The 12,389-nt window shown below is 40.6% G+C and overlaps 1 protein-coding gene across 1 annotated transcript; it reads left to right on the top strand.

The window, feature by feature from the left end:
• Positions 1-246: 246 nt before the first annotated feature.
• Positions 247-10,687, top strand: LOC143210457 (uncharacterized). Its single transcript, XM_076427352.1, has 4 exons — positions 247-621; positions 1,391-1,563; positions 6,160-6,276; positions 9,520-10,687. Exons 1-4 carry the CDS (start codon positions 475-477, stop codon positions 9,647-9,649), a joined length of 567 nt encoding a protein of 188 aa, XP_076283467.1. The 5' UTR covers positions 247-474; the 3' UTR covers positions 9,650-10,687.
• The last annotated feature ends 1,702 nt before the right edge of the window (positions 10,688-12,389 follow it).

The following is a 12,389-nucleotide window of genomic DNA, read 5'->3' as shown; positions in this document are numbered from 1 at the left end:
CAACAGACAATTTTTCTTTTGTATAAGAATTCGCAGTATGTGATAATAACGATGTATATCCCCTAATTAAGAAAGCAGTACAGTGTCGTCTCGACCAGCACGAGCACGAGAGACGGGCAGGATCGGCGACTGTTTTGTTTGTCAAAGAAATTATCGAGATCATCGTCTGGCTGGCGATTAGAGCCATGGAACAACGCGACTCGTTCCCGTTACCTCAGCCCTCGAAACTATTCCTCATACATCGTTCATGGGACTTGTGGTTTAGTATGTAACCCATTCCAGCGGTGTTCGAATCACTCTTGATTCATCTTCCGATCCGGTGACGTTTCCCGGCGACGAAATCAAACGTGTCCGGAGCCAGTTCTACCGCCAGAACGCTCTCTCTCTCTCTCTCTCTCTTCCGAGGCGTTCGCGGAACAGATCGTGACACAGGTACACGCGAACGTATGAAATCGGAAAGTCTTTGGCGAAGGGATGCCAGACGTTCGACTTCTATCCCTGGTTCTCGCATGCTTCGATTTCCTGATGATCTACGCGAGCGAGAATCCGATCGACACGCCGCCGAGGACACTATCCCGACCAAAGAGGTACTTGATTTTCCCGGAAGGCAGCAACCTGCAGGTAACAGCCTCAACGTTCCTCTTTTCCAATTATTTTCGCGGCTCCATTTTCTTTTTCTTTGTTAATTCTCCGTCTTATATTTTATACTCTGATGGCAAATATGTATCTCGAAAAATATGAACGATGTGATGCGAAATGATGGGCTCGGGTCGCACACCCGTAGAAAAAACGTATTAGAATTAGAAGTTTCGCGAGGAACACGTTATGCTATTTATTGGACCTTGAGCTGATCTTGAAAAGGCCCATCAAGATGAACTTTGAATTTTTTAATTGGAATTCACATTTTTTATTGTACACTTACTGTAAATTCTATTAATGAAATAAAATTAAAAATCGATTTCAGTGTTGGCATATGATAAATATAAACTTCCTGTTTCGTCTAAAAAATTGTGGATGACAAAGTTCTAAAAATAAGTCGTAGTGGCAATGGGTTCATTTCAGCCCATTAAAATGATTAAAGAAGAGAATCAATTTCCATGTCGAGCCGGTTTGTTGGAATCGAGGTAGAACATTTTCATTTGCGCATAAATATATCCGGACTCTGGTGATCGCATTACGCGCGGCGAACAATGTGTTTAATAAAACGAGCCACGCATGTTAATCCAACCGACTTATTGCTTCCGCGTCTCTGTCCCGCGATTAATTTGACGATCGGACGCGACGACAGCCTCTCGTTCGGTAGCGATAGCTCGGAACGGAATCAAATGTACATTTTATTCGACACGATTGATCGAACAGGAATGTATCGAACGTTTTCTGTCCATGCCAGCTGGTGTTTTGCCTGACGGTCGGAACGTACGCTAGAGAGAACGACGTGGTGATGGGCACGACGGTCGCTTTGGCCTGGGAGCTGCCGAGCAAAGTCGACAACAAAATATCGGAATTGCTTCATCGCAGGAGCAGGAGCGTCCTATACCCGAAAATAGAAGCTCTACTGCAGTCGTAAGTGAATCTGTTCCCCGTAAATACTCCCGCTGCAATCTTATCCCATCGTCGCACAGTAGAACGTCTCTATAAAATACGTAGAAATAATTCCGAAATTTTCTGACATTCCATTCAGATCAACTGAAAAGGGCACAGACCGTTCGAAGTCTTCAAATTAAGTGGACACTATTTAACAAATTAATATCTCCTTTTCAAAGTCCAAAACACTTGATTTTTCTTTTGAGACGTTCAGAATAATTAGTTCGTGGAATTTCGAAGACAAAAGTTACGGTCACAAATTTTTAACTTTTTAAACACAATTTAAAATATGCCTTTTGTAGAAATAAATAAGTTATACAAGAATCATTAATTGAATTAAGGAGAGAATCAAAAGTTACCAAAACAGGTTCACGTGCCTCGTATACCATTGACCTCTACTACTTGAATCACTATATCAGGTTGGTAGAAAAGTCTCCTCGCATTTTTTACAGTGGGTAAAGATTGAATTTCAATTGGATAAATTAAAGTTAATTGAACTGTTACGTTCAAGAATTTTCTGGCCGCTTGCAAGCACATTTTCATTATTCCCTCTCTCGAAGAGTTTTTGGTCTTTTTCTTAATAAGAAAGTCTTACACGTTAAAGAGAAATAAGAGGACTTTTTTATCCAACTTGATACCACTGTAAGTATGTAGTTTACATAACATCGCGGCAGGGTGTGGTGCACCCGAAACTTTACTTTAACACCTGATACAAGGACTGAAACTAGGACATGCAGTTTATTTTGCCGGCGAAGATTTAAGCTCACAAAAACGGAACTATTTCCGTGTGTAATAACACAGCATGTAATAACGAAGGCAATTTTCTATTAAACATCTACAAAGTAGAGCAGGAGTTCAATCAGTAAATTAATACAATAACACAAAAGCTTACACTATACTTACGCACAATAATTACGCGGTTCATACAAAATTTTTATAGGAAAAACTTTGATTCGATCTCGTCTCTTTATTAGTTTAGATTGAACTGCGGATTTTTCTGAGGTCATATAAAATTATTTATCTTTTCTCTTTTAATGACCTTGAAGTCGAAAATAATATGACAGCATTCTTAAACCCTTCTGATGGAGCTTGAGTTGTGTAATTGACGTATTCATCTTTGACATAAATGCATAAGAAAAGAGCACAACTCAAAATATAATACATTTCTAGAAAAAAGTATAATAATAAATATATAAATTGTGGTGTACTTTTTTTATAACTAATATAGACGATAATTAACCCGGTATCTAAATAACAACAAATTATTTTACATTTCTAAGTTGGCGATATACAATAAAAAATTCTTTTTTCCATATGAATGAGAACACAGTAGTTTCGAATCGCGACCAACCGCGTCCTGCCGTTTAGACGGCCGTTGAGTGAACTTGAAACGAAGTATTACCGGCGACCTTTCGCGGGCGTGTTTTCCTTATTCGCGGGTCGCAAATTACGTAGGAAATGGAGTGTCAAACTGCAAAGAAGACGCAAGAATTTCAATTTCTTTTCTTCCATTGTTCCCGTTTACCAGTGCTTTTTGTTTTCGCCGGATCTCACCCCCTCTCTTCTCACGGCGCCGCGAAAGCTCGCTTTCATTCGGTTCCGAGGCGTGGTGTAACATGCAAATGGACCCCTTTCTGCCCCCATCCTCGCCGGCACATGCAAATGCGGGTCAGGCACAGGAATTTTCATGCGAAACGTGTGAGAATAACGAAACAGGAAGACGCCGGGTTCGATTCAGCCGCGTTATACCGGGTGACACGACAGGAAGTATTATACGAACGGAGCACGCACCCCCTTCCCCCTGACGTAGGCCAATGACGGATTCTGAGGGTAATTGCAAGTATGCCAGCTCCGACGAATGGAAATCTAATTCCGCGCACCGAACTATAATACCTTCAACATTTTTCAACGCGAGAACGCATTCTCACCCTCTTCCCTCGAATCACCTTGTGCAAAGTTTCCCTCTTACTTCAGAACCCTCGCCGCGATTCATATTTCCGGCCACGAATCGAATTAGGTATTACCCATACGAAAACGGAGGATATTCAATAAACACGCAACTACTTGGTAACTCGCCTAACATGCTCTCGGCGCCGCGCATTGTGGCGTTTGTGGAAATTTGAAATGAGGTACAGCGGGGGTTGAAATTATTCGGGTAGAAGCGTGAAATACAGGCTGTTCGACTACAGGTGGGAGAAAAATTAAGGGGTCGTTCTCCATGACAATACAAGATAAAAATAAAGAATTAAAAAATTGCTTTTTGGTTACTAACAATTAAAGATCCCCGTAAAATGCTGTAACCCGATCGACAGTGGTGTACGTTACATATTTGTCACTTGAGGCATTTTCTATTTTACACATTTTCTACTGTGGGCACTTACCACCACAGACATTTTCTATTGTGAGCATTTTCCCGTGTGAGCATTTTGTAGAGCAGACAATTTTTACTTTAGACATTTCTAGTGTGGGCATTTTCCAGTGTGGTTATTTTCTAGTGTGGGCATTTACCAGTGGGAAATTTTCTACTTCACGCATTTTCTACTGTCGACATTTTCTACTTTAGACATTTTCTACTGTGGACACTTACTACTTCAGACATTTTCTACTGTGGGCATTTTCCAGTGTGGGCAATTTTTAGTAACAGTTAATGATCCCCGTAAAATGCTGTAACCCGATCGACAGTGGTGTACGTTACATATTTGTCACTTGATACATGACCATTGCGCGCGCCTGACGTACGTAACGTGTACACCTCTGTTGGTCGGATTGCCGCGTTTCGGGGATATTTTAAATTGTTGATAACTGAAAGACAAAGCAGAAATCGGAATTTTTTCATTCTTTATATTGTCGTGGCCTGTAGTCGAACACCCTGTATAGGTATGATATCACACTAAATCAGTGCATTCTTGAAAAAACCAAAGTAGAAAAATTATTTTTGTCCAAGCATAATCTAGACGATATTCGAGCTGATCAAGTTAGATGCCTCACCCTGACTCGATCACGTCTGACGAGTTCAAGCATAATGTTCCGTCAAAAAAACTGTGGATCTTGTTGAAACATAAATGTGAGCGCCAACGAAAGTCCAATAGCAAAAAGTTATCGAAATTTCACGGTAAAACATCGCTGTAAGTTAGGTGATACGAGTAGTAAAAAAGTTTTAATCTGTAAAATTTCCGGGGAATATCCATCTCCAGGTTTCCGTCAGCTTTTTACTACGAAAGCGTTTTAAAAAAAGCAACTTTTAAAGGGTAATGTAAATAACAGCTTCATCCTGCGAAGTGAACCGGAGTAGATTGACGTCCACATTTTTTAGAAAATTGCAGCAGCTTAATTATCGACATAAATTACTATTTATCCCTAAACATTCTCGAATGTTTGATTGAACGTTTTGAACGTTTGATTGAACGTAAAGATCATGTGTCATAGATGATTGAACTAATCGTAATCGCAGCTATTACGATAATGACAAAATATGTTTTTAAAAAATATCGACAATCATATGAAAACATGACGTTAATAGAAAGCTTCTGTTCCTCACAAAATTGACTGATCGATAGAAATAATTTCCTTAAATTGTTTTCTATCATAAAAGACATTTAAGAGGTAATGCAGTTATACCGTTCACTTTGTACATTTTATAACTATTGAAGTTACAAAGGTCTTTTCATGGGGAATGATCGAATAAATTTATTTATCCAAGCGCGCATAATAACTGCGGATTTTTAAGCAAAATACAAATTGCTTGCATCTATTATTATTTCAATGAAAATATTATATAGATATCTTTAAAGTCTTTTAAGCGATTTGCCATTTTCCCATAAATGCATAAAATCAACTGTCTAACAATAACTAGTCTAATAAAACAAAAAAGAACTGTCTAGAGCAACACGCGTCAGTCAGTGTTTAGTGGCCGGTAACGTTCGGCGTTAAAAGTAAACAGAGCATCGGCAGGGTCGAGTATCGAAAAAAAGAAGGAATTCCCGTTGACGAGAGGGAGCACTTGATTCAACAGAGTGTCGCTGGTTAACGATACCACGGACAGACCCGGATTTTTCCGGACATAATCGTCCGCGGAGGAATTTAATTAACAATCCTGGCGCGGCTGGAAACCCTCGATTGGCATTCTTCGGCGCGCTGCTCTCTCGGAGAGCCCGCCACCGACAGAGAACACTCTTCGCGCTCTATTTTCACGGTAGACGCGTCCACCGACAGGAAACCGAGCGATCTCCAGCATCGTAGTCGTCCAGGGACCGTCGTTTCGAATCCCTGTCTCTACTTCTCCCTCTCTCTCTCACTCTCTCAACCACTCTCTCATTCTTGCTGTCTTTCCCGTCTCTCTTTGGTCCACTGGCCGAGACTTCTTACCGAAAGTTTCCGGGCCGGAAACAGCCCGGCGAACAACAACGTGTTATACGCATCATCCGACCGGCGTAGTTAAAGTTAAACGCGATTGCGCCCGGGAATGCTGCTCGAGTCGCCGGTAATTGTTTCGACCGCAGGAAGCTCGCTTAAGCCGCGTCCCGTCATCAAAGTTTACGGGCCGGGGAACTGTTTTAAATTAAACTTTATCGACAGCACCGGCATCGATGGCAGAGCCTGCGTGATGAGGGCGCTCTGCGAGGCGGCCCAAAGAGACCCTGCGGACCACGGGAAACGGACCCTCGTGCAAGAACTGCTGCACGCGATTTTCACGTGAGTACACCACTACTTTTCCCTGAAAACGCGCTTGTCAAAGCTACGTCATCTCGTAGATAATTTATTCTTGGCTTCAAGGTAATTACCTAAAGCCGGATCTGTAAATATATATGATCTACGTTGCATATCAGAACCGTGAACCTCTACGGCAGCGTTGCGAGATCGAGTCTGGGATAGTAGTTGTGACAATGCTACAGTCAGAACCTGAGTGACGTCACGAATCTATAGAGTAGTCTAACCCAGGTATCACACATGAAAGTCACCAAAATCGAAAAGTGCCATTTGTGCCTCATCAGCACATCTTATGTCTGACACAAATGTATTTAATCCAAGATGGACTAGATTTTTTGAAACAAGAAATGTATTGTTTGCGGAGAACCATTATATGATGAGAACATTTTCGTTGTGGGTGTGGTCGCTTAGGAGATATGAAGATCGCCCTGCTCTTTTTCAATGTAACGGCATATTTTTTTCCTCCCCTATACGATAGCCTCTGTAGAGACGAGTGCAACCATCTGCATATGAGGTCATCTGCATTCGAGGAAAAGGAGAGGAAGTACTTCTTGAATTCTAACGGCACGGAGTTTAAATGATGCATGAAACTCGCATCTTGTGATTGGGTCACATTTTGTTGTAACGTTTTTATAATTAAAATGATTGAAGCAAGACAAGACTTCCCATTTCTTCCAATTAAAGTGAAGTGACTCTTTCGTGTCTCCTAAATAACTCAACTCTGCAGAAGAATATATCGCTCTAAGTTCATTTAAATTGTATAGTATCGTCCTAAAGAAATTAATTAATTCAGGTCCCACTGCCCCCGCGTTGGCTTTTTCCGTATCTTGGTCTCCGGTGTGCATTCAGCGGGACGCGCGCCGCAACAGACAATATGTTAACTAATTCGAACAACTAGGCAATTAGAGGGGGACGATGAATCGAGGGAATTAATCAAGCGAAACAATTAAATTATTAGTGACAGGCCCGTGTAACCAACTGACTGCGCCCGGGGTTAACCGATCGAGCTGTCCCAGATGAATCATTCAAGTCGCCGTTGCGTCGAACAATCGCTTGTTGTTCCAATGAATTGTTAAACGGCTCGAAGTGCCACGCCGTTGAATTTTAGAAGGTAAAAGGCGGCTCTCGTTTCAGGGGAGAAGAAATCCGCCTGCAGCGGCCCGTTCGAGCCAACGGCACAGAGATATCGAGGCTACCCTTGAATCTCGAAACGAATTCGCATCGTTTGACGAAGCGATACCCCAATCCGCGTATTTCCGGCTTCCCATTTTCGGGTCACACCGAAATCACAAGTTTCACGCGCGTCCTTTCGACAGACAAAAATTCACCGGAACCAGACACCGATGTTCATCGACAGCAATATTTTGCAGCGGAGAACAGCATCCAGTCTCGCCTATTTTTATGAAATTTATATTGACAAACATTTACCAGAAAAATTTGTAGACTCATCCTGACCCCCAACAGTCGACGTTTACACTTGATTATTTTTACGAATTAGTGAAGGTTAATTACATTTGTGTCGGATTAGAGTGAATTTTTAGTTACATTTTTATAATATTACTACTAATATATTTTTATTTCTTATTCCCATATTTTTCACTTGCGAATAAATATACACTTCATTTCGGTATTACAGCAATATCAACGTTATATTATAGAGTTAATTGTCACTAGACGCAAAAATGAAAAGATATGACAATACCATTTTTGTATAATAAAGTTCACCCTTTCATGATACGTATCTTTTGTTTCTAGCTATTTTTCAGATGTCCAAAGTTTAATAAACATCGGAAAAGGACTGTTAGATGAAGTCACTAGCCAATATTTCTGATTATACTTCCCAGTTCACTCGCGACATATAGAAAAGTATAACCCAGACCGATTTTAATAAAATGTAACGCATGATGTTTTTTTTCAAGCAAATATTTGATACAAGGTTCCTCTGTATTCATCCTGAATTGTATCAGCGGGATAAAAACAGCACTGAATGTGGGAGATGAGAAATAAACTTCACGCAATATTACAATTAACCGAAACATCGTAATTTTACAACTTTTTGCCTGGTGTGTCGTTGAAGCTCTGTTCATCAGCAGACTGTGTTGCGTTATATAACGCCTCCGACTTCGTTGGAATGACGAAATTAAAAATTTCATAGCGTACATAGTTTTTGTATCAGTTCGTCCGGCTGTTTCTGTTGGTTCGAAAATTAGGAAGGCTTGTCGTTACACCAGGAACGGTGCCGAAAATAATTGTTTAAAACTGTTATGTAAAAGATCAAAGTGCTTCAACTAAGGAAATCGTAATTTCAAACTATTTTCTCACATTCACCAATCTGGGCATTTGCAGATGTGGGGATTTGCCGATTTGGACATTTTCTAGTGTGGGCATTTTGCAGTGTAGGCATTTTTTACTGTAGGCATTTCCAGTGTGAACATTTTTTATTGTGAGCATTTCTACTTTGGACATTTCTACTGTGGGTATTTTTTACTGTGGGCACTTCAGACATTTTCTATTGTGAGCATTTTCTAGTGTGAGCATATTGTAGTGTGGACAATTTTTACTTTAGACATTTTCTACTGTGGGCATTTTCCAGTGTGGTCATTTTCTAGTGCGGGCATTTTCCGGTGAGGTTATTTTCTAGTGCGGGCATTTCCCAGTGGGAAATCTTTTACTTCAGGCATTTTCTACTTTATACATTTTCTACTGACGGCATTTTCAATTTTACACATTTTCTACTGTGGGCACTTACTACTTCAGACATTTTCTACTGTGGGCACTTACTACTTCAGACATTTTCTATTGTGGGCTTTTTCCAGTGTGATCATTTTCAAGTGTGGACGTTTTCCAGATTAGACACTTTTACTGTGGGCACTTCCCATCGTGGAAAATTTTTACTTTGGGCATTTTCCAGTGTGACCATTTTCAAGTGTGGACGTTTTCCAGATTAGACACTTTTACTGTGGGCACTTCCCAATGTGGAAAATTTCTACTTTAGGCATTTTCTACTTTAGACATTTTTCACTATGGGCACATTTGTCAGTATGGGCACAATCCAATTGTAATGTAGGCGTATGTGCTGAATCACGCATAGTGATCGCGACATGCAATTTGCAAAGACCATATACGATCAGCCCTTGAAGAGATCATGTTCTTACACTCTATATAGTAGTTATTCCTAGTAATATTTACAACAGTTTCAGTCTTTAACCTATTGTCACTCTGTCGCAGGTTGCCGAAGGACGATGGAGCTTTCGAACGTGATAAGGACCGAGCTTACAACGACGCGTATCGAGCAACCGAAAATTGCGAGCGATTCTATCCGAGCTGCCGGCACTCCATTTATTCCGTGGATTTCTGAGGCCGGAGACATTCGCGCATTTCCACCGGAAGTCGATGCGTTCGTATGCGTGTGTAACGTCGACCGGGTTTCGCCCAGGGCCCGCCGCTTGCCCGGGGAAACACCGGCTCAAGTTTTCCTGGCCACTCGCCCGAACTTTGGTGATTTTTCAACCTGGACCCCGGCTGCGTCCCCGCATAATCTTCTGGTCCAGCGGAACACGGCCGATCGTTGCCAAGTTGCGTGGATCACCGTGCGGATACATTCGTTACAGCGAATACGCAAACACGGGCCATGCGAAATGTATGCGGCCTGCGAGTTTCACCAATGAGAAATGTTCACCGTTCATCTTTATTCCGCGATGTGCACCGCGGACTAAAGCCGAATTTAGACTTTCCACTTTCGACGCATGTTGTACACTAGGATGGTGCTTTCGATTTTTTCTGGCCTTACTCCCCTAAATCGTGGGACTCGGTGAGGAGATGATTTTTGCAACATTCTGAAGCGATCGGACGACAGGAACCCGTGCCGCATTTTCGATTCCGCAAAAAGTGTTTCTCTTTATTAATTTTAATAAGTCGGAGATAACATGTATGTTCTAAAATTCTTGTAATCGTTCCATTGTAAAAATTTTATCCATTCATTTCTGTCACAAATGCATAAAATCCGCAGTCTGCTTGTAATCGTCACCCTTTTATCCAATTCTATGTTCCCTACCGACTGGTATACCTCGTATGTCGTCTACGAATAAAACACAATTGATATATATTTCATATATTTACCATATTCAAGTTTTGAGGGACATCAGTTCGAGCACCTATTATCCAGGTATGTACGTACATGTACAGTAAATCCTCGATCTAAGAAAAACCCTCGGGTCCGTGTTGTTTCTTAGATCGTGTAGTTCTACTATTTTTTGGAGGGATATTCGTTTTTCGTAGATCCAAAGTATATGTATATTTCAAAATCGGAAATGATTTCGATAATATCTCGTTACCTACCGAATCTAGGACGTATGAAGTTCAATGCATTTTTATGTAACATTTTATGAAATTCTGGAAATGCCCTCACCCATATAAAAAATGTTTGCGACACAAAACATAATTTTTTCATATTATTACATATGGCGGAAATGTTCCAGATAGTTACAGTAGCTGAACGTTTTTTTCGATTAGGATTTCAAAGATTTCGAGGTTTTTCAGTGGTTGAGTTCCAGCGGAGGACTGAGCATCGCCACGATACCGTTCGTCGTGTGTAATTCATTTTACATTAACAAAACGGTAGACCGGGTGCCAGGGATTTATGGTTCATTCCGGTGTAGTGGAACAGCCCGGTCGAGTGTCGTGGTTCTCGAGCCTTTTTGTAAACGAGAACACCGGTAGAAGAGGAAAGGTGGAAAAAATCTCCACGTCGTTATTTAAATGTCCAATATTTAACCGGCGAGTGTGCCCGCGCTAAACACACAAGCAACGTTTTATTAATACATTCACGCATGGTCCGATGAACTTCATTCGACGGAGAGTTTGACCAAGCCGTTAAAAATCCGTCGCTTCCGCGATAACAGAAATGTCCACCGCGGCAAAGTGGACGCGGAATTGTATATAAAAGAGGCATCAACTCTGAAACTACCGGCCAGTCGAAATAACTGGCACCTAATTTCATAGGAACGCTTCAAAATCGGATTTTCACGATTTCACTGAATGCCGGGTAAGAGATTGCATATCTAGAACCGTGGATCTTTATGCAAATGACAATATTCCTACCTCGATTCCACCAAACAGTAGAAAAACGGAAAGTAATTTACTTTCCACTCAGTTTTGTACAAAATTAAAATTATATCTGCATCCACCAACAAATAGAAGATACGAAGAAATTGATTTGTTCTCTTAATTAGATTATAAATAATAGGTTGGAAATAATATGACTCGAAATAATTTTCTCCCTACTCAATTCTACTATAAATAGAATGAGGATCTTTCTCCAAAATCAGAATTGTCCACATTAATTGTCTGAAACCGAAATTAAACAAAAACAGTTCCTTAAATTTGTGTAATGTATTGTTCAGTTTTGTATTCGACCTATTCATTTTTTCCATAAACATACAAAATCCGTAGTTTAGTTATTATTCTAGAGACTAACAACACAAAGTAAAAAAAAATATATATAAAAGAACTTTCAAAACCACGCATATATTAAAATGCACTAAAAAGGAGAAAATAATATTTTTAGGCATTAGTGACCGTAAATAAAAGCGTGGAGCGCTAAACTTATTCGTGGGCGCTCCACGCTTTTATTTACAGTCGCTAATGTCTAAAAAACAAACTTTTTAAAAAGTTTTTTTATAAATTTTTTATTTTCTACTTTTTAGTCTTTTTTAAATGGAACGCATGATATAGTAATACTGGTATGAAATAGTAAGATATATATATATATAGAAACGCAAGATACGGAAATACGCGAGAATGAATGAGGGGATGAGTCCGAGAGACGACGTCTCTTGATGGAGTCCGAAATTGTCCGAAATGGAACTGAATGAACGGAACACCACACTAAGCTCCTTCGGTGCGAAGTGGGTCAGTGGAGTGGGGATGAGTCGGGATGGGAACGGGTAGTGGAGTAGGGAGCGCTGGCGCGCGGAATGGGGATCGCTGAACGCGATGACGTACTATCGAGCGTCGTGCGGCGAGATGTAACGGTTAATATTAAAATGTTTTTCTCCTAGACGCACAGTTTTTTTTTAAATTTGTTTTTTAATATCGCA

The sequence above is a fragment of the Lasioglossum baleicum genome, chromosome 7, assembly GCF_051020765.1.
Source record: "Lasioglossum baleicum chromosome 7, iyLasBale1, whole genome shotgun sequence".
Lineage (NCBI taxonomy): Eukaryota > Metazoa > Arthropoda > Insecta > Hymenoptera > Halictidae > Lasioglossum > Lasioglossum baleicum.
This window is presented reverse-complemented; position numbering and strand designations above follow the sequence as displayed.